The sequence below is a fragment of the Nothoprocta perdicaria genome, unplaced genomic scaffold, assembly GCF_003342845.1.
Source record: "Nothoprocta perdicaria isolate Ctin4 unplaced genomic scaffold, notPer1 scaffold_197, whole genome shotgun sequence".
NCBI lineage: Eukaryota > Metazoa > Chordata > Aves > Tinamiformes > Tinamidae > Nothoprocta > Nothoprocta perdicaria.
Window position 1 is genome coordinate 20,836 of NW_020455171.1, and position 24,154 is coordinate 44,989.

General features: G+C 39.1%; 1 protein-coding gene across 1 annotated transcript in view; it reads right to left on the bottom strand.

The window, feature by feature from the left end:
• The window catches only part of NID1 (nidogen 1), a 33,662-nt gene extending 9,691 nt beyond the window's left edge, over positions 1 to 23,971 (bottom strand). The window contains exons 1-14 of the mRNA XM_026037354.1: positions 23,678 to 23,971; positions 22,355 to 22,584; positions 21,264 to 21,691; positions 20,013 to 20,162; positions 18,501 to 18,752; positions 17,100 to 17,300; positions 15,632 to 15,877; positions 14,544 to 14,687; positions 12,796 to 12,924; positions 10,778 to 10,921; positions 9,905 to 10,027; positions 2,576 to 2,791; positions 2,164 to 2,336; positions 820 to 946 (exon numbers count right to left, since the gene is read on the bottom strand). Coding sequence (XP_025893139.1) covers positions 820 to 946; positions 2,164 to 2,336; positions 2,576 to 2,791; positions 9,905 to 10,027; positions 10,778 to 10,921; positions 12,796 to 12,924; positions 14,544 to 14,687; positions 15,632 to 15,877; positions 17,100 to 17,300; positions 18,501 to 18,752; positions 20,013 to 20,162; positions 21,264 to 21,691; positions 22,355 to 22,584; positions 23,678 to 23,881 — 2,767 coding nt within the window. The 5' untranslated portion in view covers positions 23,882 to 23,971. The remainder of the gene's footprint in view (positions 1 to 819; positions 947 to 2,163; positions 2,337 to 2,575; positions 2,792 to 9,904; positions 10,028 to 10,777; positions 10,922 to 12,795; positions 12,925 to 14,543; positions 14,688 to 15,631; positions 15,878 to 17,099; positions 17,301 to 18,500; positions 18,753 to 20,012; positions 20,163 to 21,263; positions 21,692 to 22,354; positions 22,585 to 23,677) is intronic.
• Between the last annotated feature and the right edge of the window lie 183 nt (positions 23,972 to 24,154).

The window sequence follows — 24,154 nt, forward strand, 5'->3', positions numbered from 1 at the left end:
TGGCAAAAGAGCTTCACGTCTCTTTCAGAAAACAGAAAGTGGCCGCAGGCAAGATATCTGCTGCCACTGGTTGACAGGAGCCTGTTCCTTGGCCAACTTCCTTTTTCAGCTATCAATCGGGAGAGTTAAAACATTCTTAAGGAAAATTTCTTTCTCGTCTGGTTGACGATCAGAGAAATCGGTCTCTGTGAAGAGGGAAGGCAATAGACAGGCTTCATGTATCATCACCCTCCACCTAACCGTCTTTCCAGAGCACAACTGCTGTAAGGCCAGCTCCTGTCACAGGTTTTGTCCCTGGGAAACAGACGGGTTTGGACAGATACGTGTGGCTCATAAGATTTAAGAAATTATGACAAAGGGGAAGGCTCTCCTTCCAGACCCTCCTCCACAGCTGCAGAGCTCAGAAAGCCTCCACAGGCTATACAGCTGCAGAAGCTGAGAACTGGATGGGGCCCCACAATAAAACATGTCTCTGCAAAGCACCCCCACTCGAATCACAAGAGCTTAAACAAAAAAGTGCATTCCAAAAAATACATGTGAACTGAAGCAAACAGCTGCAGCTCACAGAGGGCAAAAGGGAAAGATCAAAACAAAGACAGCAACTCTCATGGGTCAAGAGGGAGAGAGGTTTTCCTATTTCCTAAAAGTTTTAAAGTTTCAATTTGGATAGCCATGTCCAACAAAGACAACATTAATTAAAATATTGAGAACTTAGCCTTGCATTGCGCTGACTCCTTATCAAAGAACCTGTTAACACTTCATACAGAAAATAAAAAGCAGTAATTAGGAAGAGCAAGATGAAGAAACTTGTGTTGCTACCTGTTTTGATGATGGTTGTTGGCTCTCCACCATGTAAGCTAGCTCTGCTGATCGAAGGGCCACTGATGTCTGTCCAGTAAACCATCTTCTCCATGCAGTCATATGCAACCCCAATAATAACTTTGTCCTGGGGGTCAACAAGCAAATTAGCAGAGCTCATACTAATTAACAGTTATTTGCCAGGAGTACTAGCTTAGGGGATTAAATCTCATTGCCTGAAACAACATTTGTGGACAGACCTGGGGGGAAGGTGGGCCGGCAAAAAGTTAGGATGGCCAGTTATTGCAGAGCTTACAGCATAGAGATGTAGCTTAGAGTAGCTTAGAGACATATTTTCAGTTTTAAGTCCCTTTTCACCAGCAGACATCATTTACAGTTATTTTAAAGTAGTATTGTACATATTAGGGCTGAACTGCAGGTTTCAATTCTTCAGTTTCATCTGCASAGCCTTTTGAAGCAGGCTCATGATGTTGTTTTGCGTGTTACTCCTCATCTCTCTCTCAATCATTCCTTGACTTTGAGGAAGAATAACTGCTTCATAAAGTCTCACTGCTGTCCTGTACTCACCAATCTGTGCACAATGGCTGCATTTCAGCCACCATACCTATGTATCATCTATGCTGCCCAGTATACATAATAGCCTAGGCAGAAGAAAGTGGGACTAAAATTTGAATTCAAAGTTGAAACACTTTCCTTTAAGCAAATGAGAAAGATTTTCTCAGCAAAACACTAATTTTACATTAATTCTTCAATCTCCTTTTTCCCCTGGGAAAAAGATTTACCACGCACCAGGCCTACAAATGGATACAGGATCATGAAATAAAAATCAAACACACAGCTATATATCCATATGCAAGAAGTACAGAGTACAGACTGAAGAAACAAAGAGATTAGGGCTTGAGACAGAATTTTGAGGGAGTGTGAGGGAAAAAGAAAAAGTTTCCTATTATTCTTCAATAACAACAGAAGAGCAAGATCCTATTGCTCTTCTAAGTCTCAAAGTTTTATGTCAGAGTCAGAAATGAACAGAAAGCCAATGAAGGTGCAAGTGTAGCAATGCTTGTATGATGAGCTCTTCAAAGCACGAGACATCACAAATACTATATTTTTAATATATGATACATTATTTCAAAAGCAAATTATTTTTTCTATAGCTCATTTTTACAGTAATTTCCTAATCGGATCAAGAATTTTCAAGGACAAAGTGACAGGATACTGACATTTTAATGCAAGGTTAAAACTGAGCTTTGAATTTAAATAATCAAATGACACAGAAAACAAAAACTCTTTCATCTTTTCTACAGCTCTTTCCACAACACATCACCTCTTACAGAAGGCACTTACTGGAATATGCAAGAGTGCTTTTGCTCCATTTTTCTTCATGTTGTTTCCCTCTAAGGGAACATGTTCAATTTTCCCACTTTGGGCAAAGAGCAAGTGTGTTCCAGGGGGGAGAGGTATGGTATCTGGTCGAACGGAAGGCCCAACAACAACAGGAGGAGCAGCTGTGCTCAAGCCTTGTTGATAAAGAAGRAATGGAAACAAAATTAGCCTGTACAACACCACAAGCCTCCCTTCTCCAGACACACAAGYGACCAAAGAGATGCAGCACTAGGCATATGATCACTAAGAGCAGAGGACTCTGCTCCAAGCAGCGCTGTATCCCCAAAATGCGGCTAAGGGCATGCATCCCTTAGGAAACGATGCACTCCCAAAGGAGACGTCCCCACAAGAAACAGGTGCTTTAATCACTTACATGGTGGCTGAACTCCTGGGCCACTTCTGGTGCCATCAATTTCATTCCCATTCCTATCCACACACCAACAATATCCTGTGCTGGAATGACACTGAGTGGGGAGGTAACTCCCATGCTCGTCACAYTGGGGAATGAACTGGCCAACTCTTGGGAAGAAAGTGCCTCCACTTGCAAGAGCTCGCTCTTGTTCATGCTGACATTTGGTCTTCTCCACTTCTGTGAAAAGATACAGTTCAGTGCATACTCTTATTTTAAGCCAATATCTTGGTTAGATTCACAACTGATGTACACTGAGTAATTACAACATAAGCATTTTTGTCTTGAGAGGACTGTGGCACTGTTGCAAACCTTGAAAGCAGCATATGCCCTCAGGGCACCTTCAGGAACAGTCTGCCTGACCTAAATGTGAAGCTTCCCAGCCAGCAGGGTTCTAAACAATTGCTGGAAATCTCTGTCTTTTTCTCTTGGAGCACAACGGCAAGAAACATGTAAATGGAGCTGAACTAAGTTTACCTCAATGTCTAATTGGTTTGTGTCTATCCATGGATCCTAAAGTCTGACTAATTAGCCAAGTGACACAGCGGAATTTTATATATAGTTAAAAGGGGAGTCTCCATTCCGAGTCACAAGAGAAAGTCACAACAAGAGATTGATGCCAAATTCTCTGAAAGATCGAGAGGTGTGACAACTCATTGCTCTGATCCACATCAGGACTTTGAAAGTTGGGGCATCAAATTTAAGCATCACTTTCCTACTTTGAGTAGAAGAAAAAAAAGAAAGGACAGAAGGACAGATCGTTCAGTGCCCACAGTACACACAGACACAAACATACACAGAGAAACAAAATACACAACAGCTACATTACCTGCATATGTGTTACTGTAGAGATTACACAGGAAAGATCAACTTACAAGATCATAAGAAAATTGAGGGATAATCAGTTCTTTTGAATTCTAAAGCAGTTTTGTCTGAAAAAAAATACGTGTTTTCATATGCTTTTATCTTTCAGGAAATAGGGAACATGACTTTAGATCAATATATCCTTCCAGATGTCAAATAGTCTGATAAATTTAAACAATTATTAATATAACCTTTTCCCTTCTCAAGCTGATTTGGTTGAGTTCTACATTACACTTGAGATCTCTGAAGTGCTCTGTGCACTGGGAGAGAACGATATAACTATGGAGCTCATCTTCTTATCAAGGATCTCCATAGGCTGTTAGAAATACTTTTGTGTCCTATCTGATGAAGAGCCTTAAACTGCACAATTCCATTTATTCCTTTCGTGCTTTCATACACAGACCACATTGGTGGGTAGCATTAGTTACRTGTGGCTTGGCCAGTCCCAGTCGTGCTGAACACAAAGCTAATTCCATGTGTCTGCAAACTACTGCAGTGCAGCAATCACACAAATACAAAACAGCATAGTTGGGGGTTTTATTATTTATTTACACTAGTTATGCAAGCAAAAGCTTTGGACAAATTTCAYGCACCTGGACACAATTAGAGAAATATAAATGTCTAGGGAACAGCTCACTCTAAACAACTACTTGGCCTCAGCTTTAATGTGGGTGGTGGAGGGCCTTGAGAGATCCTACACAACCAGACCCCAAAGGATTCATTATCTACCTCATACTTTATTTGCATGCATCCAATGAAATATGTGGATAAAAACATTGAACTGCAGTGAGAGTTTTGCCACACTGCTGTTTCAGAGGTCATATTACATGCACTATGCCCATTAAAACGAAAGAAAAAAAAGGAAGTATTGGTAAATTGACCCCATCCTGTTTTTGTTTTGCAGTCTATCTGTATTATCTTTGAGATACACTGTCAGCTCTTCCTTAGCAKGACTATAAAAATAATTCTAGACGCAGACTGTTCTGCCTGCCTCCTACTCCCAAAATTATAAAATCTCAGACATCTTTTCATCAAACGTCTAACACTTTTTCAAAATAAAACAAACTAGAAAAGGTAAATTTTATAAAAGAGGAGTTAGAAAATACAAACTATGCAAACAAATGTCTCAACTCTCAGYGAGGAGCCAGCTTCTGTACATAGAATATACTCCTATAATTAAGAAATTAAAATACTGGTGTCTGTTCAAATTTCAGGACATAACTCACACTCATATCTGCAGATTTGGAACAGGAATACCTACATATTGCAATGATAAACCCACCTCACAAACATTCTGCTTATGCCTTACTAAAGTCAAGAAACTAGACAAGAACTAGTTCTCAAGTCAGAGTTCTGTCTCTAGAAGACTTCAATATTGTGTTTTCTTTTTTAAAAGCTTACCATCACGGATTTTCTGCTGCATAAGGAGATGCCAAATACCTATTTCTACTCACTTTCAGTGATAACTAGATCTTACTACCTCTACTGCTAAAAATAGTTCTTACACATATTTATCACAAACATTACTAATAGTATAAAATACAATRCACTGTCTTCCTTAAAGAAATAATCTGAAAAGAAATAAAATTGTGCCATCATTTCCTCCCTACGAAAACTMAGTTATTTTACATAGTCCTCCAAAGTTGTTTCTACCAGTTTCAACTCCTAACCACAAATTTAGCTAATATTATAAATTATACATTGGAAAAAAATGAACAAGTTATGCCAGTCCAAACCAGTCATTTAATATCCATACTATATCTTTTTTTTTTTCCTCCTTCTCTCTGAATCTCAGATAGAACTAGCTCACTAACTTGCATGTAGGCATCTTTCTTAATCTTCCCTCAAAACATATTGAGGGGAAGGGAGAAGGTAGTCCTACTTCAATAGCTTTACCCAAGAAATGAGCAGTGAGTATGTACCTTTCCTTTAGCAAGCAAACACTAAATAAAACCTCGCACATCCTATAGCAGCCCCTTCCCTGCACCTCTMGGCCCACTGTGGGATGATGTTTTCGCCCCTCCTGCTGCAGCCAGTCACTTGTGCAGGTGTCAGTGACACCAACAGGTCAGAGAACACAGGAAAACTTCTTAATTTAAGAGTTAGGGCTCCCAGCTAGGAGTGGGGAGCCTGTCAAGACATGGATGACATCTTTCTACTGCAAAGGAGTCTGTGATTATCTGATCAATTTAATTACTGSATTATCCAGTGGGTAACTCAGGTTATCCTAAAGTAGACAGACATCTAATCAGCTAAATTSAGACCTGAATTAATTGCTGCTCAGACTTCCAGTCACTGTTCAGACAGTCTCCACAGCCGGCTTAGAGACACCTGAGGGGGAGCAAGGTGAATCCCAGCCCAGCACTGGAGCCTGGGAGGCAGTGGAAGCACAAAAACTTACATACAGGTGGCAGCTGGATGTGATGAGGAGACTGTTCATGTAATTGTACATTTTCTCAGTGCTCTGAAGACAATGGTCTTATTATGCAAACCTTAAATTGTTTTAATTAACTGTCTCAAATGAGGCTAACTGTGATTGAGTTTGAAAGATAAAATTCACACAGTAAATAAAGCACATTCCTTCTCAATGAGTTAACAATACAGAGTCAAGCAAATATATCAAGAGCTGGTATGTACTTAGATGGCACAGGAACTACTTTGTAATTCAATTTCTGGACAAACATTAAGGCTGGTAACTTTTCTTTCCTTCAGCACACTAGTCTAATAAAGGTACTTAATGCTTTCCCTTTAATATAACCAGCCATAATTCATCTAATCATAGTCCTTCAGAGATAAAAAACAGTTCACATTAGGAGAGCTTTCTGATCTCTGACTCCTGCATAACAAAAATTTCCACTAACTACACTAGATAAATGTTATTTGCTCTTAATTCCTGGTATTACTGTGTTATTTTATTTACTGCTATTCCTGATTCTTGAAAATGGAAAATAAGTCATGCCTATTTTAAGGTTCCATTTGTATTTCTATATGGCATTCTCCTGGGGCCTACAAGACAGTATTACTTTTTAAATAGAGTTCTACACTGTAGGTTTGAGGAACACACTGTACAGAGCAGCCTCTGAAGATGAGGATGCATGTTGGAAAATGATGACTATGAAAAGTTACCAGAAGAAGTTCAACTCAGTGTGACTATCCAGATGAATGCCATAGGAAGTGGGAGGGGACATAAAGAATTCAGTATGTACACTGGGAACACTGCACAGGCATGGGGAAGCCCTATTATTATTATCTCACATGCAATTTGTGAGATAATTCATAGCTCACTGTGTCCAGATTTGGTGTTCAAAGTTCAAGATATCAGTGAAAATTTGAACTGGCGTGCAGAAAACTGCTCCTAAAAGGGAAGTCCTGGTTTAAAACAGGGATTGAAAGCTAGACAAAGAAGTATTGTCTCGTGGACCATATTACTCACAAGTTGGACTGGATACATCGAATGGTGTATTTTTAACTCAAGCAAAATGAATTACTTTCCCTAGAAAATTAAATTTGAATTCTATGTTTTAGAGTTTTTTTGCATTTGCTTTATAAACCACCATTAGCAATCCAGAATTTGTAAGTCACTAAATCATATCATTCCAACTTGAGAAAATGAATTGAAAACAACATCAATACTGGAAGTGGGTCAGACTAAAAATATGCATATACACATTCCCCACAAAAGCAAAAGAACTAGCAGAAGGTGGAAAAAAATAAAAGTCGTATATGAATATTCAAAGTTTTTCATGAAGATCATGAAAAAAAACTCTTGCAGCAGCACCACACAAGATATTTTACTGATTTTTCCAGAAATACCAAGGCTGAGAATAAAACGTGAGAAATAGGGCTGTATATGGCATCTTCCCTTCCAGATTTTGCAGATGGAATTACAGCCTGATACATTATACCAAGATCAATGATTTAGTTTTGTGGTATCCTTCAAAAATCTGTAAAGACTTGAGTAAAAACTCAAAAGAGGTTTACACTGAAAAGTTAAAACTTCAGAAATGTTTTAAAACTCTATCTGAAAAACGAGGAATACTTAGAAATTTCTTATTTGGATTCACTTCATTCCTCACATATCACAACAAGTTATACTAAGATTTTTAGCTGCTACTCTAAGTTCTTGCCAAAAAAACAAGACATAAAAAAGGGAAACAAAATAACACAGTTCCCTTTGTCCATTCATTTTGCTTTGCAATCCGTCACTTACAGCCTTGCTCTCTCAGAGCATTTCTCACGTGAAATGGATTGTACACAGACTAACAGGACTACGTATGGCGCTTAATGGTCATTCCCCCAGTCCAAGAATCTGGATTTGTTTCTGTTTAGTAAACAGTGTCTGGGGTCTGCAGGGGCAGAAACACTCAGACATCTGGTTTTTTGAAATGGAAAAATGAAGCGTGAGGAAATAATGAAGCACAGACATTCTTAATAGCTGCAAGCAGTGGGGCATTCTAACATTAACTCTTTCATTAACCCACTGGCTTTCTCTGCAATTATGGTAATGCTATGGCAATGCTATAGATAAATTTTCCTGTAGTATTTTGCCTATGAGAATTGAGAAGGCATTTCTAATTCCCAAACAGAGGGTTTTTTTGTAAAGCTCCCATGTAAGACCAAAATGTGCAACGCAAACTCAGTACTTGATGTGTCTACTCGTTTTAAGGTTTATTCTTCAGCAGTGCCTATATTCAACAATATGATTCATAAAATAATAAAGATGCCCAAACAAACAGCAATTGCACAGCAAAAGAATTGAGTATTTGGATGAATTAAGTTTTACGTGCTTTTAATGAGGATTTCAGTGACTTGGCTGTGCCTAATTAGATTAAAACCTTACTGCATAAAGAAGAGAAAAGGAGTCTCTTAAAGCCGAATACAATAGATTCTCATCTGGAAGCTCCATCCTCGAACAACTTTATTTTAGCACCTAACTTGCAAAGCAACTAAGCTGCTTTTCATTAGGCTTCAGAAAGTACATTTTGAGCCTAACTACAGGAACTGATTAACTGCTGGATTGTTGGATATATGCTTGTAAGAGTATGTACTGCTTCAGTAAGAGATGACATCCTAAGGGCAGCTGTTTTTCCATGACCTCCACTCTGAGGGAAGAGCAGCAAAGATTGTGAACACTGTCACTGATGCAAAGTAGTAGAGCAAAAGCATTAGTCTCTTATATAGGGTTCAGTGAAAATGAAATTAGTCTTCTATCAAGTTTTGCTGGTTGTAGCATTTCATGAGCAGAACCAACTGATGTAAATGTTTCTAAAACATGTTCTACTAGGAGAGCAAATCAACATTCAATCATATATTGGGCAAGCATCCAATCATATATGAAAGTAAGCATTCAATTATATATTGAAAAAATCCTACATTTAAAAAAAAAAAATCACAGCTTTGAATTACCAAAGACTTGGACATGATTAAGACCAAAGTGCCAATGTGGATTTATAGAGACAGCCTACACAGTCATGTCTCCTGTCTTCTTCACATCTGATCCTATGATTTCTGTACTCTTTGCTGCATAGCTTAGGGTTGCAATCTGGAGGGAGGTTCAGGGTCTCTTGCCTCATAGCAAGCATTTTAGGAAGCAGGAAAAGGGGCTTTGAATCTGCTCAGAAATAAGAACTTATTTCCTAAATGAGAATACACACCATTCGAGAAAACCTAAGTGCTGTCTCCTGGTTTTGCCATGCTTTTGAATGAAAGTAACCACAGCAATGCTCCTTAGTACCCAAGTGATCCTTACTCTTATTTTCAGCATGACTTCAAGTTCAGGGGTTTAATACTTCAATGTCCAAACCGCACAGCATAAATGCAAGAGTAAAGAGCAAAGGTATAAAGAAACTTCTGCTATTCTGAATAGGGAACAAGCTGAGAGAAGATAGAATCATCTAAGCACTAATTAAAAACTGAACTGACTAGAATCTAACTGGTTGTTTAGTCTTTCTGGACTCTTACAGTTTATACCATGAAAATCAGGCATCTCGATACCACTGAAGACACTAATGCAGGTACTCTGGTTTTATCCTTAACTTTCCTCTTACAATTGTACTTCATGCATACCATAAAACATCTAGAATAGTTGGTAGTGTAAATGAAATGCAACCACCTACACACAGAGTTGCTCGGTCACCAAACGTTTACAGAAGGCAATCAGAAAATACCACCAGACCGGGACCAAGCACCGCTGGGAATAAAACCATTAAAATGTAATACAGGGAATGTCGAGCAGGAGAAAGATGGTAGCCAAGAAAGAGATTCTAAACACAAGATTGGTGAAGTTCCAAACTTGAGAGACTGTAGGAGAAAAAGAGTAGAGATCACAACAACAAAACATGCAATTTGCTCCAGAGAAGAAACAAATATAATTTGGGAATTGGGTGACATGTATTTCTCTTCCTACTTTCAAGAACTATAAAATTTTACCTCCTAACACACACCGGAAACCATCCCCACGATAACCTGCCTTGCAGTGGCAACTGAAGGAACCAGGTGTGTTGTAGCAGAGAGCATCGGGATGACAGCGGCCCTGCTGACATTCATCAACATCTGCAAGAAAAAGSAGCAGCTTCAGACAACTGTTCTTCCTGATGAACAATAAGTGACGAATCTAAGTAATAAATTAAATTACAAATCTGTTTTAAGATTTTCAGGTACCTATTTGAGGATATCCAATTAGAATTACAGACTTCAAAATAGAATTTGGAAGATGGTCTGTACAGAAACACTAATTAAAATAAGTATGCATGCATTAACATTTTTACTTAAGTTCTTACACCTTTCTATTCTTAAATCAACAATGCTGATGGGTAACTGTTAACTCACAGTACTCTAGATGCCCATGTTTTGTAAGAAATAAACTTATGGATAAACACAGTAAGAGAGCATGACTTGGCCAATGAGATTTCCAATATGGAAAATACTGGAGTGTATTGGGRAAGCAGCCTTACTCAAAGAAAGGAAACACAGCAAAGCATTTCTACAAACTCAGAATTCTAAGCATCATCTGTCACCATCTCAATAATATAAAATGGTATTATACAAACAGTTCCAGCAGATGATAATCCAATCTGCTAACTGCAACTATTGCAATTTTTATACCTACCTCATCTCTGACCAACTGCAGCACAAATACTGATTAGTAAATTCAAACATGGGTGGAGTGCTTGCCTGGTGGATTAAGTTATGACATTTCCCATTTTAAATCAGAAGTAGCTACAGGACATGGCTCGGTTGGACAACCAGCCAAGCTGTACAACACAGAGCACTAAGCAACCCACAAGGACTGRTGCTACCCACCCTCACAGACTCGCCCATCACCAGAGAAGCCAGGCAGGCAGGAGCAGATGTAGGCGGCCCCTCCTGTGTACACGCACTGGGCGCGCTGAGCAACGTCGCAGTTGTGCGTGCCTGCCTCGCAGTGGTTTATGGCATAGTCAACAGCTGCAGGTAACAGTGAAAAAATAAAATTAATTTTCCTCCTCAAAGTCTGAAGCTTTCAGCACATTTGTAGAGCGAGAACAACTGTGAAAAAGAGACGGAATTTCTCACAAAAGAGAAAGAATTTTGTTTCTCTTCTTTGTTGAGATATCTCTTTTTACTGATGTTACATATTTAAACATGTTTTTAAAAGAAAGGGCCTGATTCCTCACACCAGCATCTCACTTGTTAAGATGCAATATAGGAGAAAAGCTACCACACTCTAGCATCCAAGATGCTTTTGTTTATAGAAAAGAGTCCTGGATGAAGAAATGTAAGGCATTTCAGGGACACCTCACATACTGGCTAAGCGGTCAATTCACTGCGTTGGGAATTACTAGATATCCTGCTACACTAACCTAGCATTGACCCAGGGTTGTTGTCACTTGGCAACAAATAGGAACTGTGACTCACTCAATGGCAGATAAACATATTTGTCAAGTAATGGAGAGATTTTGACTAATTCTGGCAGCTGGGGCCTCTCCCGCGGTTACTTTCGCAGTGTTGACAGCAGTGGCTCTGAAGGCATTTCATTGTTTTGCAGATCCATCCATTTTAAACAGTCTCCCCATGCTTACCTGATATTCCAAAGAAGAACAGAGGAGACTGTGATATTTAAAAGAGCAAAATGCTACAGAASTGTTGATCCCAGAAGTACACAAGTCCACAGCATGCGCATCTAGGGGCAGACTTGCAGCTGCTACAGCAAGGAGGCACTGGGGCTTTCTTTACACAGTTCTTATTATGAGCTGTCAGAGGAGCACTCACAACAGACTCTACAATGCTCTTTTCACAACGTACACAGATGGAAAATACCACAGTATCAGCATGAAAATTRCAAAATTTCAGTCATAGCAATATCTGAAAACAGTCATTTTCTCCGTTTCTCTGGAGCAAATGAGATCGTTAGAATGACTTAGGACATCTGTTCTGCCTGAAGAAGTTTTAGACTGCAAAATTATCTATTTAGAAATAGATTTTAAAAAGCACACTTTTTAGACTTGGACTTCCTAATAAGTCCCCCAGTCTTCAGGCTATAAAAAGAAGAGCATTTATTTAGATCTCTCTTTTGCCATTTGTGAGTCACAGAGCTGGTATGAAAAAGTTGCAGTTCTAGAAAGGCTGAGGCAGAGCTGGTATCCCAAAATAAGATGCAAAAGCACAAAGAGGGCAACTGCTGTCTCTGCAGAAGTTGAAGTTGTCTATAGGCTATAAAGACCTCTCCTGGGCATGGGGAACAAGAAACACCATCACATTTATTTTTATCCTGCAAAATTAAGATAAAAATTCTAATTAAAAAAGCTAATCTATATCCTATGCCCAGGGAAATCTCCCCACTAAGATTTCCAAATTGCAGGTAGGTCAGATGCCCCGCCCTAAATACTATTCAACCATCAAAGACAGTTGGAACTCTAGCAGGAGAGTATTTATTTTGGATTAGAATTTAAAAAGGGGAGGGGAAAAAAAAAAAAAAGTCAAAGCAAAGGACTACAGAAAGTGATGGCAGATGCAGAACAAATGCAATACCTAGTAGTCTTGACAGTGAGATGCAGTGAAATGATGGCAAATTAATAACAGCATTAATAACAGCTCCCATTATATTCTTTTCTTTTACAAACTTGAATTTTGCCTCTGTGGGAAATTTGTAGCTAAATAATGGTACAGAAAATGCAGAAGCATTCAATAAACTAATCCTTTTTGTATTCAGATAAAATAAGAATAGGCCATTTTTATGAGAGGAAACTTATGAGAACACTTCAGGCACCTTCCTTGGTATCCTGGTAGACGAAGCACAAGCGAGTGCCGCCAGGCAGCGCTTTCGGAGGCCTGCTACTCACCAGCACAGGAGTGCCCGTCGGCGGCAAGCTGGAAGCCCTCGGCACAGTGGCAGCGGTAGCTGCCCGGCTGGTTGCTGCACGCGGCGTTGCTGCCGCACGGCGCCGCCTGCTCCGCGCACTCGTCGACATCTGCGTTGGTACAGGGGCCACAGTCACCACAGCGCCGCGCTCGACACCGACGCCACAGGAACCGTGCGACTGCTGCGCTGCAGCTGCAGCTTTTTGCATTTGATCAACATTGTGGATGGATCATACATTTACATCAGTAACCTGAGAATGAGCTTATCGGTAACTATCAATCAATCTGCTCAAGGATCAGAAGCGGTGCTGCAGTGGGGTGTTAAGGACAAGGAATGGGAAATGACGCCGGGATGAGAAGAAAGCACTGAGAAAGGAAACGCTGGCTGCAAGGTGATTAGAAGTACTGACTAATACTGAGGACAGGAACTTGCTAGGCAAGAGTTCTCTTTGTTACCCACACATATCCCTAATCCACACTGCTGCTCAGCTCACAGGAATGAAGACTGGAACAATAGTTAATTCATAGGGCATATACATACATATATGTGTATATACACATGAGTATTTCACTACCACACTCCTTTTCAAGAGGTGAAAATGCATCTGTGTCATGATCTGATGACAAAACAAGAAACCTCTCATATAACACATGCTCCTCAGTAACCTGCAAGTTCTTTAAGGCCAGGGGACAACACGTTGCATCTTATTGCATCCTATATGCAATAACTAGGAATGTTCCAAAAAGGTAACGGGTATACATGCATGTGCTAGTAAGTATACATATACAGGTAAGAGGTAGAGATCACATGTTCAGAAGCKAAAACGTTTTTTGTTTTAGTTTTTTTTTTGGACTGTGACTAAATAGTGCTACRTAAGAGTCACCAACTGAAGTTTAACTAAAAAGAACATGTGGAAGACATTTGCTTATGTGGAGATTTTGCTTCACTGCATTCTGCTGGAAGTTGTGCATGTCATATCTTAAAAAATCAGATCTTAAAAGCCTCCAGTAAGCAGGGGGCCTTTCTGGGACACGCAGAACAGATGAAAATATGAAAAGGAAGGAAACGTCACACTGCAAAGCAATCCTAGCTTTGCCAACTTAACAAGGCATTTCATGCCAAGATGATAATCAAATAAAGATGTGGAGCTTTAACTTTGTGTGCAACTCTTACAAAGCATCCCAAACCAACGTCACATACCACAGAGGGAACACTTTAGACAATGCTGTACAGCATTGGAGAATAAAAATATTTATTGAAAGGACATTTCAAGTTAGATCTTGAAAAGACTGTTTCAAGGCCTTATATCCCCTATACCTGTGCTCTGTATGCATGTGCACATGCCATCCCTCCTCTCCCTCAAGAACTGCTAACAYGGCAGACTGATTTGAACCAGATTTCACAGAACAGTACAATTCTCACAGGTGTGTTCCTACAAGTTTTCTGAGAACAGGAATGAAATACAAAAGATGCCTTGCAAGCTTGCAAGAAATATGAAACCTCGACTCTGCAGGAGAATCAAACTTGCTGGCTTTGGTTATTCACATGCGTTATTCATACATGTGTTATTCAGATATATGTTCCAGCATCCCTCTAAGCTCTCTCTCCCAAAACCAACCTCTTAGCACAGTTCCTTTTTACTGGGATTGCTGGCCCTGAAGGTCAACACACTCCAAAGAAACCAGATTCTCTGTTAGCTGCCATTTTGTAAGGAAAAGCTTCTCATACCGTAACAAACATGCCCATCTCCACGGAAGCCAATTGAACACTCGCAGAYGAAATGATTCCCTGTTCCTGGGCGACATATCGCGTTGGTGTCACAGTTGTGAGTGCCAGTGTAGCAAGGATTCCGGTTAATATCAGCAGAACCATCTGGCAGGAGAGAAAACATTTAGCTGCAACATCTGCCCAAGTAGAAGGGCCAAGACACAGACCAGAAGATCACTTGCAACGAGCATYCAACGAGAAAAGAGAAACCAGAGAAGGCAGCACCCTGCAGGCAAGGTGCAAGTCTCAAACGTGACAGCAGCACCTGTATTCCTCGTCACTACCACAATAAATAAATAAATAAATGTTCAGCTAATAAACAAAGATAACAACTGACCGTAGGTTCCAAATATGATTCTTAATGCCCACTTTGGTCATTGTAATTAGTAGAACTTGATCATTGTAATAAAAATAGAGACAGACAGAGATAAAAGGAAGCGCACAGTGATTCCTGTGCTCATATGGTAAACATTTTCAAAGTGTTSTTTTGCTTTCTTCTTATTTTACAGCTTTTTTTTTTTTTTTTTGGGCGGCGGGCAGGGGAGGAGGGAAGAAGACAACAGGCTTACTAAGCAGCYTTTTCAGGAATAGAAAAAAATGCAAATTAAAGAAACACACTGACAAAATGCTAGCAAGTTTTCAGGTAGTTCCAATAMGATACCTCATAAGCTGTCCTACTTCCAATGATATTGTATCATATTTCAAGCTGAACTATAGAAAGTAGTCTTCCCAATGGCAGATCTTACTACCTTGTATTACCCTTTTTACCACTAATACAAAGAAAAAAAATAGTAAAGGGACTGTAATTTAGATATAGATCAACTGTACATCCCATGAATCTAAGCAGTGATAAATTCAAGCTGATATGCAGAGAATCTTTTGATTAATTTGGAGCATTAACTCCCCTGAAAGCTCCCAACTTTCACTAACCTAAGGACTCAATCAATTTAATCCCTTAGTACCCAGCTAAGCCAGGCTAGAGCGCTATAGGAGCTCGGCTCCTAAGCATTCTCAAAAGAGAAAAGGGAAGAACTCCAGTTGCCGCGTACCGCTGATGGGCCCGATGGCGTTACTCATGGCGTAGCGCAGAATCTGCTCCTCCCGGTTGTAGAGGACAAACACGCTGTCCACGGAGAGCTGCTGSGTGGCGGGAGCGGCGTGCTGGGCGCCGTCGTGCAGGCACTCGGCGAAGGAGATGGTCTGTCGCCACTGGTAGGCGGCCGTGTACGAGGAGGCTGCCCCGGCCCTTTCCGGCTCCGTCACCGTGTACTCCCTGGTGGACGAGGAAGTGATCACTGCAGAACGGCAACAGATGCCAAGAAGCTGTTAAGGCAGGTCTTGTTTCCAGGCAAAAGGAGAAAACGGCACCTGACTAGGCTTCTTTTGCTCTCAGATAGCAAAGCCTTGACGGATGAGCCATATAAAAGACCTAGATCAAATATAAAATTTGAACTTGACTTTAAAGACAGCCTTTTAAAGACAGAAAAGACAGCCTTTCTGCAGAGCAGGTGGATGTTCAACAGCTCTGAAGCAGTTTGGCATAAAGTGCAAGTTTCCTGTTGCCTCCAAAACATCACMGTTCAACAGTCCAAACAGGAAATGAAAACAGAGCAGCAGTGATGCAGTTACACCACTTGGAGCTGTCTCTAGCAACCACAGGATGCCCTTGGAGCAAAATATATTCTCCTAAGTATCCAAATGCACTCAGGTCATCGAGCAAAGCCCGGGCTRCTGCCTCTTTGACAGAGGGGCTAGCTGGCTGGCAGCAGCACTCAAGCCAYACTTTGATCTTGTGGTCTTGAAACATCTGTGACTTTATCCAGGAAGAGGAAAGGAGGAAAAAAGATGAAAGCAAAAGAGACATTCTACTATAAATGGTGACACRAAAACCACCCCACTCTTAACAAATCTCAGAATTTGAAAGAAGAAATTGAAACAATAAAAAAAAAATGTGGGATGAATGGTAATGAAATTAAGAATCTTAATTTTCTTGCCAATCATTCATATTAAGTTCAAAYGATACTGGCAAATGCTTGTTACCAGCACGCAGCACGGTCACTGCTATGCAGCTTACATAATATGTACTGGTGCACTTTCACAGGACAACACCAAAGTCTACTTAATGACAAAATCCCTACTCATAGATATATCCCAGTCTGACTCCTACCAAAGAGCTGTGGACACCACAAGACCTTTTTAATCTGTATGACTGCCAGCAGCAGTTCAAGGACAAGATCAATGGAAAGGGAATCTGGTATGCTTTGCTAACATTAGTTTCGAGAACTGAAGCTTCAGCCCAGAAAGTCTTCAATAAAAAACATTAGAAGTATTTGCAATGTCTCAGTTATAGCCTTTTTTTTTTTTTTTCCAGGACCTATTCCTCAGAGGCAAAAAGTAATTTTGTATCAATTGAAGGGTGAAAAACACACCTGTGAAGAACGTAATCAAATGAGACTGTCTTCTTTSCAGTCTAAGCAATGTGCACTCTCATATGATTTTCCTCTTAGGGCATCTTACCAGAAGTGGAAGTGTGATAGAGCTCAGTGTACGGTTCTATGTGGACCGATGAACCAGAGGGAATCTCAGGTATCCTGCCCTCCATTTCCGTGCTGATGGTAAGGTGACCATGCTCATCAATTCCACTGAATTTCTGCTTGATAACCATCTTCTCGTTGTTGCCGAGAAAAGTTACTTCAGTTTGCCGCGTAAACTCACCACCTGAAGACACAGTATTAGTTAAGTCACTTGCAATGAATTTCTGAACCCTCCTATCAAACTGTTGTTTCTAGTAGCTAAATTATAAATAAGTATTTTCTGCCTGCTTTTATGTAGTTTAATTACTAATGCTTTGGGTTCCTAAAGAAATACTTTCCAGAAGCACACGGGTAATACTCTCAGAAATTGTAAGCAGACTATCTTTTCTTAAATACTGAATACTAGGAAATGTAAGTAACCCTGAAGAAGTTGTTAAAACAAAATTCATCGAAACCTTTGATTTTATAATATTGGTTAAAATGGGAAATAAGTTGTACATTTTAGAGAAAAACATCTCAATTCAAAATATATTCACTTAAAGGGATTCAATACATTTATTTCCAAATCAAAATCAAATGAAATATCTGTTGTAAATYATAGAAAAAACTTCAAACACACAAAATGAAAGAAAAAAATGTTACACTCAGCTAACGCGATGATATTAATCTAAATTCCTGCTACAGAACTGTAAAGAAGAAAAAGGAAAACACATGTTCTCCTAAAACAGACTGAGCCTACAGCTTAAATTCACGTGCACAAGTAAGAGTCCCCTTCATATCCACTTATGAAGAGTCTTAATTCTGAAATGAATTTTCTTTCAAATGAGTTAAAAGAATCATTAGCATCTCACACAGAAATTGCTTGTTTAGAATTGCAGACCTTCAAGAGGTCAGACTCTCTTTGTGTTTTGCACCCTTGGCACAGTCTCAGCCAGACCTAATTAGACATTAATTCCCTGAAAAGAAGCCTGTCGGGAGAATGAAGTCAGCAAGGAGGTGAACACACAGCTAGAGTGCAGTGCTAGAAGAGCACTGGCAATTAACAGACTGTAGATTATAGGCATCTTATTGCACTAGTTCTGTATATTTTGGTACTGAAGTCAGGTAATTTCTGATAATCCATTTCTTATATGGAATGTGTCCAATTTGTTAGTTTTTCCTGTAAGACATTTAAATGCTTATGCACTGATCGTAAAATAAAGATCCCAATATCTATACAGCATAAACAGGAAAAAATGCTAAGTTTCATGACTAAGCAATCCATATTCAACTCAGAACAGGCAGGTTTTTTTTTCAACCGTGTGTTGGTTACAGACAAACATTTCTTTTCTCTTAAGTCAAATGAAATAACATTCTTAAATGCTATTTTTAATTAAAAATTTACCAGTAACACTGAATCCATTCTTATATCCTTCCTGTTCCACAGCAAACATCCATCCTATGATACCTCCAATGGAGGCAAGAGGCAGTAAAGAATACCCCAGCGTCTCTGGGATTGTGCTGATGGCAGTGTAGGCACGTCCCTGGTTCATCACAACGTAGGAGTGCAGGTCAGTATTCTCAAAGACAACCGGAACTGGGTTATTTCCCACAAAGATTCTTCCCTTGACTTTCCCATTGACCCTCTGAGGAGATCCTGGAAAAAAAGAATCAGAAAAAAGTGACAGTTCTCACATACTCTCCAAGAAACATGTTCAGAGCATTCACTATGTTCAAATGAAAGACAGTAACATGAACAGAAAGAGCAAAAACAAAAAAAAATGGTTAAACAGGCTAGACAGGAAGCTGCCTACACATAGTGTGCCGGTTTGGTTATATATGTTTTTGCCATTACATGGTGACTGAGTGGTTGTAACTGCCTAAAGAGATGTTTGTTATCCTCATTAACAATTTTTCATCTGTGGATACTCAGTGAACAGACTAGGCTGCTACAGTATTTCTGGCCGTAAGTGGCATTCGGTGATTTCAGTGGAAGATCACACTTCACACCAGTATCTCCTGAATGCAGATGCCATCCCCTATTAGGAGGCTACCACCATTAGACATTTAGAATAACTTCATTATTTACCAGAAAATGCAGAAAATAAAACCACTTCAGAGAAAAATTGTTTTAAGCAGTAATCTGGGAATAGTTACTTTAGATGAGTAACTTTCTTCTGTATAAATCTTCCAAAGTACCTAAGATAAGTTCATGCTGTGTTTTCATCGCAGGCTTTGCTTCCTCTCTGGAAAAAAAAAAATCAATCGACTGCATGCTAAGCAGTAATTGTTCACTTCCCTGTTTTATAAAACACAAAGTCTGCAGTCAGCTATTTTAGTTGTTGAAATGCATCTATAGTCTGAGTCAACTCACTATGAGGATTACAAGTGTATACATAAGAAATTCCTTCATGGATCCTACACAGGAACAAAGTGTAAGTGAATATCTAAAAAAAATCTGACAGATCAGTCCTTTATTAAAGAAGCTTAAGAACCAGATAAAAGATAGCCATGCTATTTATTTTGATGATCCAAGTTAATTTGTTCATCACTTTTTATCTGTCCTTTTCTAGACTAGATCAGATTACAAAACACATTGGAATTTCATGACTAGAATTCCATCAGTAAACACTGGATATCATGATATCCAATTAGTTTGTTATATAGGAGTATGTTTATTCTAAAAAGTCATACTAAAATGACAGGCATTTAATTGAACACCCAAAATAATCTGGTTCATTGAAAAACCAATCTTTTCTTTATAGTTCAAGTAATTTTCCTTTCAAAACATTTCTAATCATATATCTTTCAAGAAGTATTTACCATTTTTTTTTTTTATTAGTATTGAAAACAGGTCATCTCATTCAAAAGTACTGCGTGTAATTGCTGCACGAGTATCTAATTTTCAAGAAGTTACCTTCTGCTACACATTGCCTGCCATTTCCTTTGTAGCCAGCAATACAGCTGCARCAAAACCCATTCGGATAGTCCCTGCAGACGGCGTGGACGGAGCACTGGTGGCGGCTGTTCGCGCASGTCTGTTGCCCATCCGTGTGGTAGCGGAACACTGCGGAAAAGGAGGCCGGCCACGTAAATCAACGACAAGCAGCTACAAGAGCATCTGCACACCCTGGGTGCAGTTTCAAAATCCCAGTAGACTTCAGGGGATCAAGTTTCATTTTGTCTGTATGAAAAGCAAACAACTGCAACTGACCTTTGCCAAGACTGCAATATGCAAGTAACAGTCCACTACTTTTCAGGAAAACACCAAGGCTTCAGATGTTCGAAATTTGTGTAGTTCTACTGACTTTAGTGGCTCTGTATTAATATTAAGCAACCTTGAAACTTTCTTGGTGAAACTAAACATATAAAAAAGCTTAATATTTTCTGGTTTCCATAACCAAAGCAAAAATCAGCCTCACTAAACTCGGAACAAACCCCATCAATACAGTACTTAGGAAACTGTACCAACTGTACCCTGTAATTCTAGTTGCCCTACCTCATTAATTCATACAGATGGCAATCCTCTCATSTAGTTCAAGGAACATTTAACATCTGGACAGTCAGTTATACTCTTTTGAATTTTCTATAAACACTTTCTTGRAAGTTAGATTTGCCAATCCCGTGTCCTTGTAAAACAGAAGGTCACGAAACCCTCAACTGACAATTCGTACAGCAGACTCTACTCTCAGCCTTTATTAAATCAACTGTATTCAGCATCATGTCTATGAAAAGCAAAAAAATAAAAATAAAAATAAAAACTCATCATAAAATCCTACCAGGAACAGCCAGTTAATGAACCTACTGAAGTTCTCTAACAGCAGTCCTGGGCAAAAGGATGTGTTGGCTTTAAAAATAGCAGTATATCCCTGTGGGGGGCTTTCTTTAGGACAGACTCCAGTCCAACAGACCTTGTTCTCCTGTAAGCTTGACTAGTAGTATAAATGATTCAACTAGCAAGATGTGAATGAGAGGTGACATCCAACTTAACCACCTTCAAGAATAACACAATCTTATTAAACATTGACAGATGTTTAAATCAAAGGTAATGAGAAAGAAACAGATTGTTCTTTTAATAACTATTTCATGTACACCTCTGATTTCTTTCCAACCTCTTTTTCCAACATTTTCCTCTGTGGCAGSACCCAAGCACTGCAAGAGATCTTACCTATCCCCGTTTCATCAAATTCTTCCACATCTATGACCTGTGGCTGCTGTGGGGGGAACTGCTGGACTTTGAACTGGCGAGGTGCAGTTTTTGCTGTTGGGAAATCTTGCTGACCATATAAAGACTCAGTTGAAGGTATTTCTGTTATATCTTGGTATGAAGTCATAAAGTCTTCTGCAGCTAGGTGAGGAACACTATACGTAACATGGTGCTGGTCTCCTTCTATACTGTCCATAGTGCTAGTTATGTGTTCCTGCCTTATTTCAGTGGAGCCATAATCTGACATAAATGGTTTTGAAGTCATCTCTTGGTCTTGTTCAATAGACTCCAGGTTCTCCAAAATGCTGCTGATCTTGGCAGGCACAATACTGTCAGAGGAGCTACCAATCTCGAACACCCAGATGCCCTGCCTGCCAGCATTGCTGCTTCTGTCAAAGGGAAGCATAAGCAAAAGAAATCAGTCAAGTACAAATTCTATAATATATACATAAAAAGTTTTAACTCCATTGAGAAATACTATGGCAAAAATTCTGAGCTATACATCTCTCCATAGAACTAAATAGCTGTAGTTTAAGCTATAACACACCTCAGGGTCTGGGCAGCATTTCACTTCCACAGCCAGAGCTCTCCTTGAGAATTTCTACCCTCCTTGTCTCCAAAGAGATGGGAACAAAAGGAGGAAACATTTGAGCCACAAGCATCTTGTTAACAGTTGTTAGAGCTTTCAAAATATTTCCTTTAATTCTCGCACACATTTTTGCAGGAAAAAAAAAAAGTTGTGCAGTCGAAAGTATTAAGAGATAAAGTTCTAAACAAGTGACCCAGTTTTTAGAAGGGCTAAGTATGTAACAGCTACTAGTGGCAAAAGGACTGTGAATTTTTCTGACAAATTATACTGAAGCTCTTGTATTCTTTGAGGGGGTGCATATTCATCACTGGCAGGCAAATTTTGCAATATCTCATAAAATCACTAACAGCTTTTTTTTTTTTTTTTTTTTTTTATTTCTGCTTGTCTCATGCTGCAATTACTAAAAAGAACATGAAACTCCCTGTTGTTTTGGGAAGGAGTTTAAACAAACAAAAAGGCATACTTTTGTAGGTTTCTGATGGCCTCTTCATCATTAGCAATGACATTGTAGGATCCTGGTTTTTCCCAAAAGTAGTAGTTTGTAGAGGCTTGACTAAAGCCAACTATAGCAGGACTCTTTTCATCATCATTCTTGGAGTATGTACTATAGAACTGCAAACTATCTTCTGGATAAAGGAAAATAGCATAGGAACTGGAGTCAGAAGAGGCTAAAACAGCCTGGAATGTGTTTCTCTGTGAAGAAAATTTAAAATTCACTTACTCATGGTAAAAGAGTCAACAATAGACAACAGGGTGATATTTCACAAACACATATGTTTCCGTATGAGGTAAGGTACCATGTACTTACTGGAGACTTGTTGGTCAATCAGCTTTTCAGATGAATCAACATTAAGCAGGCTTACATTTTGCTATGGTAGTTTTTGCTTATATATCCATCAATATTARAAGTTGAAGGTGTCACAAAATAGCCATAGAGGCTGTTGCAAACACAGCAATTAAATTCTACAAACATGCAGAGCATGCTAGACAGTCTCCTTAAAATAGTGATGTACTAGACTAATTAGAGGTATGAAATTGCTATGAGCAAATTTATAAACAGAATAAAGAAGAGTTCAAGCTTTATGTTGTTGCAACTCTGGCATCCTCTGTAGSAACACGTCTACACACTATAGGAACCAGGAAGGTAGTGCCTCATACATCAGTTGTTCCTCACTACCACAGTGTGCAACCATTACTGTGACATGAAATAGAAGCCATACAACTGTAAGCTTCTTCCACATAAGCTGCCTACTTCTTCATTCAAGGAAGATAGTACTGCCACAGTAGTAGTCACAATATATGAGCTTTTTGTAAATGCAATGTCAAAAAACAAGTTTATAGTTTAGTATAATTAAAGTTTCTATTGGTCCATATACTTATCACATTTTGAATATTTTATGGCAAATAAAACAACTTAAGAGTCTATTGAACAGTGCAAGCCAACTGCAGAGATACAGGACGTGACATCCTAACATTTGCAGTTACTGCTACATCACAAGTAACAGTTTCAAAATATGGATTGTTGGGCAATACAAAGAAATTCATCTATTTAGACTTCAGCATTTTCTTCTAAATGACTAAAATACTGTAAAATAGAAGTATCTTGCTCAAGTATCTCTCATCTTGCTATATCATATTCAGCAACAAAAGAATATATTCTTAACTGCATAGAATTTATTTACACATAAAGGAATTTAAGCCTTCAGAACAATAGGTTATGATTTTAAACTGGTGTTTAAACATACTGCTGAATGTGCTGTCCAAGATGTATTAAAGCTCTGCTTACCTTTTCTTTCACAGTAACATCTTCTCCGGGTGCCTGGTAAGGAGCCACAAGTTTCCACGTAACCACCACAACGCTGCTAGGATCAAACGTGGTCTCAGGGAAACCTCCGTTGATGTAGTCTGAAGCAAGCTGTAAGACATCTGGGGAGGAATCCTCTCTGTAATAAACATTTCCAAGTCCATCTGTTGTATCCAGATCAGCCATAAAGGGAGCTATAGCCCCAAAACTGACTGGGAATTGACCAAGATACTCTTCTTCATTTGAAGGTTCATTCACTGCAATAATCCCATTAGTTGAAACCTAACAGAAGGAGAGAGAAAAAAAAAACAAAAGAAAAGAATGTAAGATAAATACCATTCATAAGAGTCTCTCCCGCATCTTTGTGCTTGAGATCACAGTATTTTCATTGCATTTCTAAAATAAATTCAGTCAAAAGCCAGTCTGGTATTTGTGAAGTAAATGAAATTTTAAAAGTTT